Source organism: Cibotium barometz, chromosome 61, assembly GCF_041138505.1.
Source record: "Cibotium barometz isolate CiBa-2024 chromosome 61, ASM4113850v1, whole genome shotgun sequence".
NCBI lineage: Eukaryota > Viridiplantae > Streptophyta > Polypodiopsida > Cyatheales > Cibotiaceae > Cibotium > Cibotium barometz.
The window spans coordinates 6,378,097-6,397,392 of NC_141106.1; the positions used below are offsets into that span (position 1 = coordinate 6,378,097).

General features: G+C 47.3%; 1 protein-coding gene across 2 annotated transcripts in view; it reads left to right on the forward strand.

The window, feature by feature from the left end:
* The first annotated feature begins 204 nt into the window (after nucleotides 1-204).
* The window catches only part of LOC147604501 (protein CHROMATIN REMODELING 19-like), a 127,505-nt gene continuing 108,413 nt past the window's right edge, over nucleotides 205-19,296 (forward strand). Inside the window, exons 1-2 of one of the 2 annotated variants that reach the window (XM_086794961.1) lie at nucleotides 205-1,270; nucleotides 1,526-1,643. In XM_086794961.1, the coding sequence (XP_086651087.1) occupies nucleotides 572-1,270; nucleotides 1,526-1,643 (817 nt within the window). In that variant the 5' untranslated portion in view covers nucleotides 205-571. The remainder of the gene's footprint in view (nucleotides 1,271-1,525; nucleotides 1,644-19,296) is intronic. The other variant, XM_086794962.1, reaches the window with a different exon arrangement.

The window sequence follows — 19,296 nt, forward strand, 5'->3', positions numbered from 1 at the left end:
AAACTAAAAGATGTTACCTTAAAAAGAAGCAAGTGAATTATACATTTGTTGCCTTTATATAAAATCCAGTGGGACCAAACAGATAGTGTCTAGAATTGTTCTAATTAGCGTCGAGAATCGTTCTGTTAATGTGGTGCTTCTACTTGGAGGACTAAAAAAAAAGAGTAGTAGTTCTTATAATTGGCCCTCCAATTTTGCTAGAAAACGAGACACCGCTTTTCTCCACTGGCTTCCCCGCCACTCAAAACTCTCATTCCCGCCGCTCGCTGCCCCACTGCAACCTCTCCTCGCCTCCCTCCATATCCATCCTTCTCACCATTGTGTCCTAACAGATCTCCGAAAGCTTTCTCGCCATCGCTCATAGCCTTCTTGCCGCCACAGCTCAGAGAACCCTAAACTAACCCAAGCTCAGTCGTTCCTTGCTCGGATACCGAATTCCTAGCCGACCTAGCCCTCTAAAAGGCCTCCATTGCGCTGCCTAACCTGTCTCAACAGCTTCTCAGAAACCCTAATTTCTGAACATCTCTCGGAGACCCTCACTTTTAATCGCCTCCCTCAGCAGGTCGTAGGTATGAAGCCCGCACTGGATGAGCTGTCGGACGATGACGGTGAAACGTTCAAAGTGAAAGGCTCGAGGGTTTTAGTCCCTCGGCTCAGCAGCTCGGAGATGACTAAGAGCTCATCGGCAGTGCGAGCAGACTGCAATGGCAGCTTTCGCGCGGAGAATGGCGTAGCGAGAATGGCTAAATCTCTTCCTTCCATCGAGTCCTTTGCCTTCCGGTCGAAAGGGAAGTCAGCAGCGATGGTGCAGGATGCTGCAGACGATGATGGCAGCCCCATGTTTACCTCCGGCAGGAAGCGCAAAGCGAGAAAGTATGTGGTTATGCATGACAGCAGCGATGAAGAGTTCGACCCAGTGAAGCAGAAGCAGAAAGAAGCTCGCACTGAAACCCTAGCTCCTGAAACGGTAGCTTCTGAGACGCTAGGTGCAAAACAGAACGGCAGCATGGCAAATGATGAGGCCATAGCCAGATTGCTACAAGAAGAAGAGGAGCTTGTGAGTAGCTTCCCTCTAGATGGTGATGTGCAAGTAGAAGAGCTGGAATCCCAAGCTGCAGAGGTAGACCTCATTGGTAACACTCTGCAGAAGTGCGATGAAATTGCGGCATCTCTGAGGAAAGAGTTGAACATTGGCAGCTCATCCGACACTGTTGAGTGTGCTGACAGATATGCAGAGGTAGATGCCTCAGCTGCCAAAATCGTCTCACAGGTTCGCCCCTCAAACTAAGCTGCATGTTGGTGAATGCTGCCATAAAGCTTTCTTTCCTACTTCACTGATAAAGCAGCCTCACAAATTAGTATAACTTTGTGATTTTGCCATATATTTCAATGCAATGGTTGTTAGATTGCAGCAAACTGATTTAGCTGTTTTATCAAGATGAAAGTGCTGGATTCATATTTTTCTAATTTGAGGTTAGTGCACTGTGCTTCATTTTGAGATATTGCTCCACATTCTCATTTACAGGCAGACGTCTGTGCGGCTTGTGGTACCGCAGATACTGACCTGCAGTTGATATTGAAACCCTATCAATTGGTGGGGGTCAATTTCCTGATGCTACTGTATCGCAAGAACGTTGGAGGAGGTATGTACTATTGTAGATCTACAAAGTAAATTTTTCGTTATGACGATTAGATTGGCATAAGCTCTTAGGCGACACCTCTAGCTATTCATACGAGTCAGAAACTGCAATTGCGTTCTATGGTAAAGCTAACGACGTCTGTGGACAGCTGACCCTGGATACCTGGTGTTTAAAATATGATCCCTGAAATCTGGCAAGTGCCATGCAGGATATATGGGGTGTGTTGGCAGCCCCAAACGACAGTTGGGCTGCCCAGCTGACCAGCCCTCCTTTTCCCCTATATAAAGGGCATTTGGGGACATTGTTTCCCATCTCAAGCATTCACGTGGAGTTTTAATGCAAAGCAGGGTTTTCTCAAGGCAAGAGAATTGGAACAATCTGTAGCAATCATTGCTGGTGAGCAAGGAGGATTGTCGGGACTCTTGGCAACAAGGAACCTTCACCGCATTTACCCAAGATGCAATGCCACCAATAGTGACTTTTGGCAACAAGGAACCTTCACCGCATTTACCCAAGATGCAATGCCACCAATAGTGTCATATTTCTGACTATACGCATGTGGAGGAACACCATGGAAGGGTAGGCATAGACCCTAGTGTGTGTTCCAGGCATGGTTTAGTACATGTGGAAGGACTCCATGGAAGGATTGAGATCCTGGTGTGAGCTCCTAGCATGGTTTGTTACATGTGGAAGGGCTCCATGGAAGGATTGATATCTTGGTGTGAGTTGTTGGCATGGCTAAGTACATGTGGAAGGGCTATATGGAAGGCTGGACACCTTGGTGAGAGTTGTTGGCATGCTGATGAAGTCTCATGGAAGGGTGGACACCTTGGTGAGCATTCTTTATACTTGTATGGGTGGTGCCTGAGACGGGTTTTGTACAAGATGAATAATTTGGGGGATGGAATCCAGAATATTATGCATAAAGCATTTGTGTGTGTTTTGACATGCATGAATGACTTGTCTTAGTTGCTTGGACAATGCCTGGTATTTTTGCTTGTGATTGTCCACGGGCGCGTGTGTGCACACCTGTTTGGGATTGGGGCGGTAGTCTTGTGTGTTTTGCAGATGGTAAGTGACCCCAAACTCAATTTACAGCTTATATTTTATTATACTAAGGTTCATGAGTGTAGGTGTTCACATACACTTAAATTTGGGTGGACAAATTATAAAGTGTTCACATACACTTAAGTTTGGGCACACAGTTTATAAAGTGTTCACATCAAGTGGACCAATTTTTAATGAAACTTGGCCATTACACAAAGTGGGCAGCCCATCATGCAATAATAGCTCCATGAGTTGCTATTTTGGGAGGGAGAAGCCAAAAGCAGCTAGGCACTCCCTTTCCAGCTGTTTTTGGAGTGGAACACTCTAGAGTTGGAGGACAAGTGTCAGTTTGGCATGTTACAGCAGCTCTATAGGGCTAGTCAACTCCTTCTAGGGCTGATATATAGCTGATTGCTTGCCTTCATAGCTGCTACAGATAGAAGCGATTCTTCTCTCTCTGGAAGCAAGCAACTACTCCTGGCTCCCCTACAGGGCTGCTCGACTGCTGAACAACAGATTTCAGGGCTGTATTTGATACTCCAAAGATTCTAGGTTCAAGGCAAACAACAGGGCAACCATCTTATCTCTTGGGGGGTGACTTGTACAACATGTTTGAGGGCGGAAAACAGGGCTGTTCAGTCAAATTCAGCAAGGTTCTTTGTGACAAATTCGAAGGCAAACAATATCTAAACCTTCGTGAAGCTTGTGGCTCTAAGGGTGGAACCTTCGGGTGGCCAGAGCTAGGGTTTTCATGGCTGGTTATTGGGGACAGTATTGGGTCCCAAATACCCTCTGTAGGGCCCCCACCACGGATGGTGTATTTGTTTTATTAGAATGATGTAAATCTGAAAGAAAATAAGGAAATCCTTGACCTTTCTTGGCTGGAAATTCCCTGCCCTTGACCTGCAGTCCTTCACCCCTTTGCTTAGCACCTTCTTGGCTTGTCTAGCCTCTCTATGCTTGAGCTCTTGGTGAGAAATGAGATGAGAGAATGGGATTGTGGGCTCACCCTTTTATACTACTCCTACAATAGCAGTCGGCCAGTTCTAAACCAGGCGGCCAACATAAATTATTCCCACAACTGAATTTTCAGCATTTAATGCTGAAAATAATCACATAAAATGCTGCGTTTTATTCCCTAACTGGCTGGGCATCATGCGCCTGCTTCTGGGTGGCTGGACAAGGCTTTTGCAAACATCTTTAGGGCTGGGCAGCCTGTATGGGCTGCCCCATACCTGCCCTACAGCCACACAAAGGCTGCATCTCCTGAAATCTGCCTTTAGCTTGCCCCTAGGGCTGTCCTACAGCCCCTCCATGGCTGGTGGGTTCAGCTGGGGCTTTCTTGGCCCTCATGGGGGTGGTTTCACACCATCCCCATGCCCACACTAAGACTTGGGGTAGCCCTATGGGCTGGCACCTTGTTCTAAACGCTAACTACTCGGTGATCTGGCATCCGGTACCATACCGGATACACAGAATCACTGACATCATTCCAGAGGGAGACTCACAGCGCGGACTGGCACTGTTTCATGTGCAGGACAGTGCACACCTGACCTTAGACTCCTGTGCAGGACAATTGAGATGGATCCCTGGCTGACTCGTCCTGGATTGGGCTCACATGGGATGAGTTCACCATCCCAAGTCCTGCACCTTCTGTACAGATATGTCTACGTGGCATCCAAGTGCGCGATGCACGTGACATCCCCTTCTGCATAACTTGATGGAAGCTACATAGCCTCCAAATAATCCGTCAATAACGTCGGATAGTCTTTGAAAAACTCTTTGTCGAGCCATACCGCTTCATGGGTCCCTCGGTCTTGAAACTTCGTGAGGAACTGTCGTAGTCTTCGGCCTGAGCCATGCTTGAAACGGTGCAGAAGGATCTGTTCTGGAACCATAACTTCTGCTTCATCAACAATATCTGGTTTCGCTTCGTCTTTGACTTTTGAAGGGATTGGACCTGCATATGGCTTTAACCAACTGACGTGAAACACATCGTGCATAGTCCCACTCGGAGGTAGCTTTAACTGCATAGACACCTCATTAATCTTTTTCTTGATGGGAAAGGTCCGAAGCTCCTGAAAGACAACTTTGGGCATCGCTTGCCCACCTGTTTCAATCTTTGCTTCATAATCCGAAGATAAACCCAATCCCCTTCCGAAAACTTCATATCCCTTCGGTCTTTATTGGCGTGTCGAGTGTAGGCCTCTTGCGCTTTAGCCAATCTGTCTTTTACTGACTCTAAAATCTCTTGGTAAGACTCCGAGGTCCTGGTCAACAATGACTGGAAAGGTCTTCCAAATGCTGCCTCATATGGAGTCGTGCCAATAGCTGAAGAAAAAGAATCATTCAAAACAGCTTGAACTAAAGGCAAAAATGATTTCCACTTACCTTGCTGATCGTGGACATAACACTTCAGCACATCACAGGCCAACTGGTTGTATATCTATGTCTGGTCGTCCGTCTGTGGGTGGAATGCACTGGAAAAATTTAACTTAGTACCAAAGTTATCAAACAATGCCCTCTAAAAATGACTGGCAAACTTGGCATCTCGGTCTGACACTATGGTCCTAGGAATCCCGCCAATCGGGTACCAATGCCGAATGAACAACTGGGCAACATCCTCGGCGGTCACATTGGCCCTGCAAGGAATAAGCATAACAAATTTGCTAAATCTATCAACAATAGTTAAGCCCTGCGTATTACGCTTACTTGGACTGGGAGGCAGATTCGTGACAAAGTCCATTGAAATGTCTTGGAAAGGACCCTGAGGAATTAGCAAGGGCTAGAACAACCCTATCTTCTTTCCACGAGGAGCTTTCACCTTTTGACAAATATCACAGCGTTGTACATATGTAAACACATCTCGCCTCATCTTTGGCCAATAATATTGCCGTTCTAATTTCTCCAGAGTCGAATTCATGCCCCTATGACCACCTGTAATGGCGTCATGGACATCATGGAGAAGAGCTGCCTTGAACGACTTCATGACACACAGTCGGTCTTTGTAGAAAAGCCAACCATCGCGATCTGAAAGTGGCATGGTCCTGTGACATCCAATGCTTGTTCCCACTATGTACCGAATTCCTCGGAATCCGTGTACGTGTGCTTCATGTCATCTAGTCCTGTACCAACGAGATCGAGTCTAGTGGTTGGAATTGTAGTCACCTGTCCCTTCCTGCTCAGTGCATCGGTCACTGGATTGGCCTTTCCTGGAAGGTACTCAATCATACCACCGAATTGCTAGAATATTTGACTCCAGTAGTGTTGTCGATCACTCCACTGTGCACTTGGCATTGTCTGAATCCAGCGTAATGCCTGATGGTCAGTGTGAACTCAAAGTCACGGCCATATAGAAAATGTTTCCAATGTTTCAAGGCCTGTATAACTGCTAGGAGTTCACGATCATAGACTGAGTAGTTTTTCTCTGCGGGCAGTAACTTACGAGACATGTAAGCTACTGGATGACCATTCTATTGCAATACACCTCCAATTGCGATGTTACTCACATCGGTTATCACTTGAGTCCCACGAGGCAAGTGCTAAACAAGGCGCTTATGATAAAGCCACCTTGAGGTTTTGGAATGTCTCCAACGCTCGTGGAGTCATTCGAATCTTTTGTCTCTTGTCTTCACACCCTTTAGCAGATCGGTGAGATCCGTTGAGAGATCAGAAAACTTGTCTATGTGGGTGGAGTATGCCTGGCATATACCCACAAAGGATCTAATGTCATAGGCTGTCTGAGGTACTTCCCAGTTGACAATCTCGGCCACTTTAGTCGGATCAAGTCGAATGCCTTCAGCACTAATTATGTATCCCAAGTAATGCACCTGGAACAGATAAAATTCCGACTTCTTTTCATTGATGTAGAGCTCGTTGCTTTCTAGTAACTTAAGGACTTTCTCCACATCAATGTCAGCTGAAAATACCAGTATGTCGTCCAGAAATATGAACACACACTTTCCAATCAAATCTCGGAAAACACGCATCATCATGCGGTTAAATGTAGCTGGGGCGTTCGTCAAGCCAAATGGCATGACCACGAATTCATAGTGGGCTCGTTCCGTATGGAAGGCTGTCTTGGGGATGTCCCCCTCCACAATCCGCACCTGGTGGTACCCACTCTTTAAATCAAGTTTCGAGAACATCTTTTCTCCATTGAGTCTCTCGAGAATATAATCTATTCGAGGCATCGGGAATCTACTCTTGATAGTCAGCTTATTGAGTGCACGATAATCGACACACAAACGGAAAGACCCATCTTTCTTCTTGACAAATAAGATCGGTGCTGCAAATGGCGACACGCTGGGGCGGATGAAGCCAGATTGCAACAATTCTTGGAGTTGGCGGTCCAACTCCGATTCCATTGTCTTGGAAAGGCGATACGGAAACTTGCTCGGGGGTTCCGAGCCTGGGAGGAGGTCAATCTTGTGGTCCTCCGGTCTGGACGGGGGGAGCTGGGGAGGGAGGCTGTCCCGAAGAAAAATCTTCTGGAACTTTTCATGGAGAATCGAGTACTTCTCGGAAGCACTGGCCACTGTCTGGGCTGTCTGGATGTAAACCATCGTACACTGTGCGCCTTTCCTGACTGCTCGCTTAGCCTGCAAGTGGCTTATGAGCAGAAAGTTCTGAATTCCTGGCTCACACCTAATGGTCACTGGAGCGTTTGACACATTCCGATTGATCTGGAACGTGTGCTTGTCCCACTTGACATCTGGAAGAAACTTGTGAAATCACTGAATACCCAAAATTATATCTGCTCCTACAAGAGGGGCAACCATAAAATCACGCACAAATTTGATGCCCTGAATAACTAACTTAGCACCTAGAGCTTCATACTTGACGCTCGTTGTCATGCCTGTGCTAAAACCCTCAACCTGTTTGTCCACCGAAGTCAGATTGAAACGGGCATGCCTAGCGCCTTTGGGGTTTGTGTGGGTGCTGAGCTCACCACGGAAGCTGTGGAGGCGGTGGCGGCGGGCTTTGGAGGCTTCTTCGGACAATCTCGAGAAGTATGTCCTTTTGTATGACAAAAGAAACATCTACTCTCCTTCTTGTACTGAGAAAGCTCCTTAGCACTCAACTTGCCACCTGTCTTGCCTGCCTCCGCTCTCTGGTCTGGAGTAAGCTTAGACGTATTGTTCGAGTTCTTGGAGCCAGAGACTCCCGGGCTCTGTCCTGGGGAAGACCCCGTCTGGTTCTGGCCCTTGCCCCTCGAGGCGGTAGCCCTGGGAGAAGCTGGCTCTGGGAAGTCTTGGGCTTGCTACCATTATGTTTCATTTCTGCACTCTGCGCAAGCGAGAGTGCGTCTTAAAAGGTGGCTGGTCTAAACATACGCACCTCCCATTGGATTTGCGTGTTAAGGCCATACAAAAACTGCCCTTTCTTGTCTGAATCAGATAAGCCTAATTGCAAACATAAGGCCGAAATTCTATTGGCAAACTGAAGGATTGGTTGCGCGTTGTGACGCGCTCCCTTGAACTCGTCTTCGAGTCGCTTTAGGTAGTGGGACGGTAGAAACCGCTGCTTAAGGTCGCGGACAAACTCGTCCCACACATAAGCTGCCATACCTACTCTGGTGTGGGCATGAGCCCACTGAGTCCACCAAGGAATGGCCTCACCTTCCAAGTACCAATTGGTTAAGATCACTATGTCAGTATCTGTCTTTCTAACTGCGGCAAAGTAAGCTTCAAATTGATGCAACCTTGAATAAAGAGTTGCGGGGTCGAGTTTACCATTATACGTACTGAAGTTCATTTTCTTGGGAAAATGTTTCGAGGGTGCCGCCGGTGTCAATCTGGCATCCAAAGCTTTGAGGTAACGCTCGTGTTCCACGCGTCGCATGGCTTCGTCTTCTCGTTGTCGGATCTCCAATGCACGCATTTGCAACTCAAGCAAAGAGCTCGGCTGCGGTTGTGACTCCGCAAAAGGGTTCCTGTGTCGAGGATCTAGAATCTGGGATACGGAAGGAGAGGGAGGAGGAGATGGAAAACGCGACGCTGGAGAACGGGTACGTTCTTCCAGAGCCAAGATCTGTGCCTTCTGCTCGTCCAACTTGGTTGTTTGTTTTGCGATTGCTCGCATCATCTGCTGGAACATGTCTGTAACACTCAAGCCTGGTGCCCTAGCCGGGCTGCCCGGTGCACTCTGGTCCCATGGTTCTTGGTCTCTCGTCGTCGAAGCTCGCCATAGCAGGAAAATGCACTTCCTTTCCGGAACGCAATCTGACCATCCACTATCTGTGTGGGAGACGTCCGGAGGCTGAAAACCAACCGTCCTTCGAGGGACAGGAGTCACTCCGAAAGGGGTAGTCCACTGGCGTCTCAAAACCAACCACACGAGTGAGAAAAAATTCTGGTTTCTTTGCTGAATCTTTGCACTTGAAGTAGGCTTTGATACCACTGTAACATGCGGAAGCTTCGGAGAAGAATCGGTAACTTCAATGCTCAGAAATTAGCACTCTTTTTGCGACGGATTTAACGCACAAAGTGAATGAAGATGTGCAGAAAATAGACACACAGAGAGAGAGAGAGAGAGAGAGAGAGAGAGAGAGAGAGAGAGAGAGAGAGAGGACACAGTATTGGGTCCCAAATACCCTCTGTAGGGCCCCCACCACACGGATGGTGAATTTGCTTTATTAGAATGATGTAAATCTGAAAGAAAATATGGAAATCCTTGACCTTTCTTGGCTGGAAATTCCCTGCCCTTGACGTGCAGTCCTTCACCCCTTTGCTTAGCACCTTCTTGGCTTGTCTAGCCTCTCTATGATTGAGCTCTTGGTGTGAAATGAAATGAGAGAATGGGATTGTGGGCTCACCCTTTTATAATACTCCTACAATAGTAGTCGGCCAGTTCTAAACCAGGCGGCCAGCATAAATTATTCCCAGGACTGAATTTCCAGCATTTAATGCTGAAAATAATCACATAAAATGCTGCATTTTATTCCCTAACTGGCTGGGCATCATGCGCTTGCTTCTAGGTGGCTGGACAAGGCTTTTGCAAACATCTTTAGGGCTGGGCAGCCTGTATGGGCTGCCCCATACCTGCCCTACAGCCACACAAAGGCTGCATCTCCTGAAATCTGCCTTTAGCTTGCCCCTAGGGCTGTCCTACTGCCCCTCCATGGCTGGTGGGTTCAGCGAGGGCCTTCTTGGCCCTCATGGGGGTGGTTTCACACCATCCCCATGCCCACACTAAGACTTGGGGTAGCCCTATGGGCTGGCCCCTTGTTCTAAACACTAACTACTCAGTGATCTGGCATCCGGTACCATACCAGATACACACAAAATCACTGACATCATTCCAGAGGGAGACTCATAGCGCGGACTGGCACTGTTTCATGTGCAGGACAGTGCACACCTGACCTTAGACTCCTGTGCAGGACAATGCACACCTGACCTTGGACAACTGAGATGGATCCCTGGCTGACTCGTCTTGGACTGGGCTCACATGGGACCTGTTCACCATCCTAGGTCCTGCATTCTGTACAGATATGTCTACGTGGCATCCAAGTGCGGGATGCACGTGACAAGATGAAACCTGTATCTGGCGAATCGCAATCCGCATGGCATGGGACATGTGAACACTCAAGTAGCCTGGTTGCTGGATGAATCCATCCTCAGTGAGTGTGAGGAGGAAGTGATCTCTGTAGAAGTGCATCTTTGTGGGGAGCTTCGGAGGTGTGATCCATGTGCAATGTGTGTAGAGGCTGAGAAGATCTAACCGGATAACCCGGTTGGTATCCTCGTGAGACAGTCGGAGAAAAGGGGAGTCCAAACTGTACTGAAGGGGGGGTAGGCGGTCCATGCAGAGCCCATATACTGAGAACCAAGTGGAAACTAGTGCATACCATACTCCAGAGTGTCCCTCAAGTGCTAGCTGTTTGGAGGACTCTAGGGCAAGCCTCGGGTACCTGTGGGGATCCATGTGACTGATGCGATGGAGGTATGTGATTGTCTAGAAGAGTGCATCCACTACCATTGGGGTTGCAACAAACTCTACCTGGATAATCTGGTGTGGGACTGATGGTTTGCTGTGGTTCATACAGTAGAACATCATGACTTGGGGGCTCTCAACTTGCTACCAATCCTCATCAGATAAATCTGGCTCCTAGAGAGAGAGAGAGAGAGAGAGAGAGAGAGAGAGAGAGAGAGAGAGAGAGAGAGAGAGAGAGAGAGAGAGAGAGATTTTATTAACGTCTTCCAAAAGACCGAACTCGGCCTATGAGACAAATCGAAGTACTTGTATGGGGTATCCTCTGTCATCCCAACAAAATGAAAAAGTACTGAATAAAAAAGCTGAATCTGGGTGTGCAGGGGATGGAGCTCTATTACTAGGAGAATGCAAAGCTATATGCATGGAGTATACAATCATGATATGCAACCTAGCTAGCTCCATCCTGTACCATACTGGGGGTATAAAATGGTATACATCAGTGAAGGGGGTGTCCACAGCTCCCTGAAGAACATGCCTGGGTGTGCTCTGAAGCGAGCCAGTCGCTCCGCACCCTCTCTGTGAAACTGAGCTCTGATCTCTGTCATCTCTCTCTGGTATAGGCGTGGTGTCCGAAAGCCAAGTGTCCTCTGTCTCCTGCGGGCTCTAAGTGTCTCTGCTCTCTGGAGAGTAATTCCCTGTCGTGTAGGGACTGGGAGGGGTATGGATCTCTGAAAAAATGTAGTAATCTGTGTCTGTCGCCCCCCCTCTGGAGCTGCCTGAGCCTGTGATAATGTCTCTCTGTGGCGCTGTATGTCTAGAATGTATCTCCCCAGTATGCGCTGGTCTGCTGTCTCAAAGATCTGGCGTAGGGAATGTGGCTCTCTGAATAAAATGGGATATCTCTCTCTGATGGCTGTATATGCTCTGCATCTGCATACATAATGCTCCTCACTCTCCACCTCCTCTCTCCACAATCTGCATACCCTCTCCTCTCGGGGGATCCGTGCTGCTCTGCCAGTCTCAATCTCCAATCGGTGTGATGAAACTCTGAGCTGACCAATAGCCACTCGGGAGCCGTGTGGTAAAAAGACCTCCATGTATCTAGGCCTCTCTATAAATCCATCATCAGTGATACTCATGAAGTGATCTCTGTAGTATAGCATCTTCGGTGGAAGAGGCTGTGCAGGCGATATCCATGTCTCTCGTGTATAGAGCTGCCATAGATCCTGTCTCAATACTTTGTTCCTCTCACTATGAGAGAGACGGATATGTGGTGCATCCCTGTCATACTGGAATGGTGGTAGATGATCCATGTCTAGGCCATGCTGTGAGAACCAATGTGTGACCTGTGCATACCATGATCCTCTGTCTCCTGCCTCAGCCAACTGTCTAGATGCCTAAAAAGCTCTGTATGATAATCTGTCCTGTGGCATCTCTCTGAATCTGTCTAGCAGGCATATAGTCTGAAATATGGCCTCTACCATCATAGGAGGCGCAGCAAACTCTGCTCGGATAATGTCATGAGGTACTGACGGTTTGCTGCGTATCATGCGTGCCATCATGAGGGCCTGTGGTCTCTCTATCTGTGTCCACCAATGGGTAGCAAGGCCTGGCGCCCATACTGCTGCTCCATACATCAATGCCGGTGTGACTAATGTGTCAAATAGCCACCCCTTCGTCCGGGGCTCCTGAAAATGCGCCTGGTGGCACTGTCTCTCTAGCATAGCCAATGCTGCATATCCCCGTGTCAATCTAGCTCTGGCTGCTGAACCCATGGTAAAGCGTGTGGCTGCTGCAGAGAAGGTAACCCCTAGGTACACGTATGATGTCACCACCTCCACCTGGCATCCTGCGAGAGTGAATGTCAGCTGACTCCTGCCCTGTCTCGATGTATGAAAGACCATAACCTTGGTTTTCCCAAGGTTCACAGTAAGACCCCTTTGTGTGCAGAAATCATCGAGTGCATGTAGATGCTGCTGTAGACCACCTGGGGACTCAGACACTAATACAATATCATCAGCATAGAGCATAATATGTACTGAGGTACCTGCTAAATCAACTCCATCTCCGCCTCCCCGTGTAATGAAGTCAGCCACCTCATCAATGTATAACCCAAATAGCGTGGGGGAAAGTGGGCATCCTTGCTTCACACCAATGGTGCTAGCAATAGTCTCGGACATACCTCCTGGACATCTGACTCGCCCAAAAACCTGCTCATATAATGCATAGATGCCCCATGTCATATCTGCTGGTATGCCAAGAGACTGCAGGCGCTGAAAGAGCCTCTCTCGTGGTACTGTGTCAAATGCCTTGCGGAAATCCACAAAGCAGCAATAGAGCTTTCTCTTCCTCACTCTGGCCTGATCAATCATACATCTCAAAGTGAATACATGGTCAGTGGTAGAGAAAGCTCTCTTGAAGCCTGCCTGCCCTGATGAGCGTAAACCTGCTCGCTCAGCATATAAGCTAAGCTCTTGCTCCAGCACTGCACCATAGAGTTTGGCCAGCATGTGGCCAACCATAACCGTCCTGTAGTTGCTCGGATCGAGCATATCCCCTGTTTTGTGAATCGGCACAACGGTGTGCATCGTCCACTCCGCAGGCAAACCCTCTGCTAGTGCCCTGTTAAACAGGTGTGCAAGAAAAGGAGCTAAAGAATCTACTGCATATATGAGATGCTCACCCTGCAGGCCCATATGGTCGGCAGCCCGTCCATGCTGTAGGCGGCGGATAGCTTCTTGTACCATCGAGTGGGTAAAGAAGCTAGCTGTGGTAGGTCAAGGCTCCTGTGGCTGAGGTATATGTGGCTGCTGTGGGGCATGGTATAGACCCTCTGCATATGTGTGCCATGTCTGTGGGTCTGCAATAGGTGTCGGGGTCCGGGGCTCTCTGAAGTGCCGCCATGAGACAGGGCTATCTCTACTCATGAAGAAATGAAAGATCTCTAGCTCCTGTATCTCTGCGAAGGCCCGCCTTTTGCGGCGAGTAAGTCTCCTCATCTCTCTCCTCGACTCCTGCTCTGTGATGGCTCCCAAGGTTCTCTGTATGCGGAGTCGTGAGTATAGGGCTCTGCACTTGCATCATACCATCTGTTCTGGGGCATAGTCCCAGGTCTCGCAGGCTCTCCTGAGTGTACACGATGTGGGAAGCTCTGTAATGCAGCCGTGTGTAGGAGTGATGCGAGCTGGGCTGTAATGGTATCCATAGATGCTAGGGGATCCATGAGTAGGAGCCCATCCTCTACTCTGCCAGTGTATATGTCTGCCATGTCATGTGTGAAGTAGATGGTAGTGTGTGGCGTCGGTATGTGGGGGGCTGGTGATACTGGTGATCCGGCTAGTGAAAATGCCAAGTATGTATGATCTGCCCCAATAGGACGAGGTGGAATGGAGAATGAGGTGACAAGCTGTGATGCCTCCAAAGACCCCATAATGTAGTCTACCACCGTGCCTCCGGTCCGTGTATGACCCCCATGTGGGAAGCATGTCAGCCCTCCTGATCCCGGCCACTGTAGCATCCCGTTATAAATAACGAGACGATGCCTGGCTCCCAACTCTAGTAAGTGGTCCCCATAATGTCCTCTGTCTGGTCCAGTGTCCTCTGATGCCTGACTAGCCCCTATCTCCTCTGGATCCACAGGGTGGAGGATCTCCATGTCATCATAGTCATACACCTCACACTGTCTGCTCTGTGTGTGGGCATTGAAGTCGCTCGTAAGAAATACTTCCCCTAGTGTAGAATAATGCATAATCTCCTCTGACAGACAAGTGTATGGTGAGGCTCCTATCTCCTCCTCGTGTGGCATGTCCTCTGTAATGACATAGGAGGATCCTGATGGAGAAAAGTAACATAGAGCTATGTATATAACCCTGTCCTGTGAGAGCTGTAAGCTGATCCACATGTATCTGGCCTCTGGATCCTGTGCTACCACTCTCAGTCTCCCCTGTAGCTCCCGTCTGAATAGGACTGCTACTCCCCCCGACCCTCTCGAGGTACCCTGGCGTGTGGTCCTCCTGTATGCTGACTCCCACTGGAATCCCTCTACTCGAGGTAGCCCTCTCTCTGGGCTCTGATGTGTCTCTGTCAGAAGTATGATGTCTCTCCCCACCATAACATGCTCCAGTAGTTGTCCAGGCTGCACCCATAGTGAACCATTACAGTTCCATACTGCTATGTGTATCTCTGTCAGTGGCCTGGCTTGTGTCCCATAGGCCTGTTCCCAGATCGTCTCCGTGTAGGCTGAGAGAGAGAGAGAGAATGGCTATGGCTTGGAGCGAGAGAGAAAGAAAGAAAGATATATTAAGTGTCTACTAAAGACCCAATGGGCCTATGAGACCAAAGTGATACAATAATGTTCATGGTATATCTCATCATGGAATGAAAAATAAAACAGAAAAAAACATAAACATAGCTATCTCTTTGGGGTGATACAAAAACTATCCATGGAAATTCATCTGTTAACCCATTTCTAGGGTTAACAAGAGCTACTATCATTATCTTATATCAAGGAGTCAAGGTAGATACACCAAAAGGTCATACATTCAAGATATGAAGTAATGGTGTCCAAATCTACAACTTGGACGGGTGCTTGTAATGGTCCTATGGAATACTTACTGATTCTCGTTTCAAGAGCGTGTGGTAGTAAGTTAGGATGAAGTCCTAAGTGATGTACATCCATTCTTGGGCACTGATGACGTTAGTGGGGATGTCGTAGTATCTAGTCCATACTATGCATAATGGAGTTGATAGTTATATAGTCTTGTTGGTTGACTATCATGAGTATATAACATGCACGTTCCTAAAAGGTGAATTTGGGCATGTTCTTGGATTCATCTATATATATATATATATATATATAGCATTAGGCCTCTTATGAGCCAAAAGTGCTCGGTCAGCCAGAGTTTAAGTGAGTGGGAACACTTATGGCCATGTATATAAGTAAATTTCTCTCATAATACAATATACTGTTTCATTGTACAATAGAGTCTTGCTCTTGCTAATCTCTCTCTCTAATATATACTAGTATGAGTGAAGTGAGGTGAGAGGAGGGACGAGTACCCGTAGTGCAACGCGGTGGTGTGATAACGCTCGCGGGAGGCGCGGTGGAATTGCTTCTCAAGGAGTTGTAGAGCTTGGAGACCTCAAGGGTTACGAGCTCGGCCATAGGAAAGATCCTCACGACAGTTGCGGTTCACTATGTAATCTCTTGTTGGATGTGTTTCAAGAGGGGTTAGGGTGACCTGCTGTCGAGGAACCATCCCTTGGCTTTTTCTATCGTTTTTCTCTAATTTACGCATTATCCATTGTTCATTGTCTTGATTAACGATTTTCTATGAAAAAGATGTGGATTTGATAGAAATTTGTGTGTGATTTTGTAAGAAATAACTCTCTTTTTTTGTTTTGTAAAGAATGCTTTTTTGCTAAGTTTTAGCTTAATTTGTTGTTTTTGTTGTTGTTAATGTGGTTTTTAATGTTCCTAGGGCTTGCGCATAGAGTGTATTAGGCTTAGTTTGTATTCATTGCATCAAACAATGCAATTTTAGCTCTTAGAGTTAAATATAAAACTAGAATCATTAATTTTTATTTGATCTCTGTGTTTTTTGTTTGAATTGTATGCATTAGAGTGTTATCAAGCATTAGGAGTAGCTTAATCATTGAATTTATTTTTCAAAACCATCAAAAAACTCTTGAAATCGAGTAATCTCTCTTAATTGACTGGTTTTTGTTATTAAGGGTGATTAATCCAATTCAAAAGGCAAAAAAATTTAGAAAGTGTATTATTTGGGTTCAAATTGATCATGTAAGAGGTCGAAATTAGTGTTTTGAGAGCATCTCGATGCATCAAAACACTTAATTACATCAATTGGATGAATTTCTCTCTCTTTTGCTTAATTTTGTATAAAGAGAAGAGATATTAATTAAGAGTTTAATTAATCTCTAGTTATACATTAATTTACACATTAGTTGATGCACATAGCTTAGCAATTTCATGCTCTATCCAATGATGTGTTCAATGGGGTGAATTAATTAGTGATTAGTGATTAATTAGAGTCTGATTAGTCTAAAAAAGAAAAAGATTAGTGAAAGGATTAATCTCATATTAAAGGCTAATGAGCATTGAATGAGAAGATACTAATAAGTTGTTAAATTGTCCATTTTAGAGGGACATTTATGAAGGGTGTAAGAAGGTGTCATAAAAGGGTTGACTTTTTTGGTTTCCACTTGCCTTTTTGAAAAAATGCCAATATCTGTTAAAATATGCAGCGGAAATGATAACCAAATCTGAGACCACAAGAGCAAGTAGAGTGTAGAAAATAGACAGCACAAGAGAAGGAGAGAGATAGGTGTGTAACTCTCCTCTATACACAAGATCCCGCAATGAAAAGTGAATACAATGAAGTGGGGGCAATGGGACCATTTTATATGGCCCCATAAATGCAGTCGGCCAGTGTAGGGATGCGCCGCCAGTCTCACGACTGGGTCTCTCCAGTTAGCCAGCGAAGAAAAACACCCATGATCCCAACAGAGCAGGTCGGCCAGCTCCTAATGCAAATGAGTGCAGTCGGCCAGCTACAGTTGATCCTGCCAGCAAATGGCAGCCACCCACACTATGGAAAAATGGAAAAAAATACGGGGAGTGAGGAAAAATGAGAAAACACCTATACAGGAGGGCGGGCACACCCACAACAGAGGCCCTGGTGTCTGATAAAGACAGGAGATGACTTCTAACACCCCCTCTCAGCTCCTGGCTGGGAAATCAACCAGCTCTTGGCTGGGAAATCAACCCTAGGGAGCTGGAGTGCCGCCTGAGCGTAGCCTGAGGTAGAGACTTCGTGAAGAGGTTCGCCGCATTGTACTTCGTCGAACAATAAAGTAGCAAGATGTGACCAGCCAAGATCTTCTCACGTACAAAGTGATACTGTATCTCTATGTGCTTGGTCCGGGCATGGAAGACCGGGTTCTGAGCAATAGCTATACAACTCTGGTTATCACACTGGATGACTGTGGGCTCCTTCTGTGGAAACCCAATCTTGCCTAGCAGTCTCCGCAACCACACAACCTCGCAAGCAGCACCACAAGCAGCCCGGTACTCTGCCTCTGTCGAAGATAGGGCAATAGTTGGCTGCCTCTTACTGCTCCAAGAAACTGCTCCTAAGCCGAGGGTAAAACTGTAACCTGAAGTAGATCTCCTCGTGTATGGATCTCCTCCCCAATCTGAGTCACTCCATCCTTGGAGTTAGACTCCATCCCCTCCTGTGTAAAAGAGTCCTAGATCCTTCGTACTCTGTAGATACGGCAAGATCCACAATCCTGCGTCCCAATGAGACTTCAATGGCGTCTGCATAAAAGAGCTTAGCAGTCCCACGGAGAAGCTCAAGTCCAATCTGGTGTTCAGCAACCAGATCAATGAACCAACCAACTTCCGATACTGCGAGGCATCAACTGGCTCACAAGGATCATTAATGGTTAACTTTGTGTTTGGGTCCATCGGCGAAGTAATAGGCTTGCAGTTCTCCATCCCAAAGGCCTCAAGCAACTCATGAACATACCGCTGCTGAGAGAGAAAAAACCCCCTCTGGGTTTGCCAGATCTCCAATCCCAAAAAGAAGTGGAGTAAGCCTAGGTCGGTTATCTCAAACTCCTTTGACAAGGCAGCCTTCGTCACGCCAATGTGCTCCACATGACCGCCAGTGAGAATGAGATCATCCACATAAAGGATGATAATCGTAACCATGCCGCGTTCCTGAAAGAGATACAGGTTGGAATCTGCAACCGATCTCTGAAAACCTATCCGAACAAAGAAGGAATTAATTTTCTGATTCCAAGCCCTGGGAGCTTGCTTAAGACCATACAAGGCCTTACGTAACCTGTAAACCATCCCTTCTGATCCTGGAACAACAAAGCCTGGAGGCTGCTCAACATACACCTCCTCTTGCAGGTCACCATTAAGGAACGCAGATTTTACATCCATTTGATACATGGGCCACCTCTGAGAACGGTCCGAATCGTGGTCATCCGTGCTGTCGGTGCAAAGGTATCCTCGTAGTCGATGCCTGGCCGCTGAGCATAACCTTTAGCCACAAGTCTGGCTTTGTGTTTGTCCACCGACCCATCTGACGCATATTTGGTCTTAAAGACCCATTTGACACCAATGACTGACCATTTCGACGGCCTCGGTACCAACTCCCATGTGTTGTTCTTCTCGATGGCATCAAGTTCCACCTACATGGCTTTCCTCCAAGTATCTTGTGAAAGGGCTTCCTTAACGGAAGTGGGCTCCTTGTCTCGCATGATACGAGACATCAAAGCATAGTTTACCCGAAGAAGCTCCGCTGTATTGCTTTTGTCGCGGACCCTGTGGGATCTTCGAGGGCCGTCCTCTGTGGTACACTCGGAGGGTAACTCCGTGACACCTGACTCCTGAAGGGTGTCCAACAACCACCTGGGTACTCGAACAGATCGAGGAGCCTCCGGCCATTGCGCGGGCTCTACTCCAGCTGCGGGCTCAACCTCTTGTACCGACTGAGGTTGATCAACCAGAACAATGGTCTGGGAATCATCATGAGACTCTTCTGGATCTCCAAGAAGTGGCGGCTCCTCGATAGTGGATACTGGAACATGCTCATCAAAGACCACATCCCGGTTGACAACAATCTCATTCCTCTCTAGATTA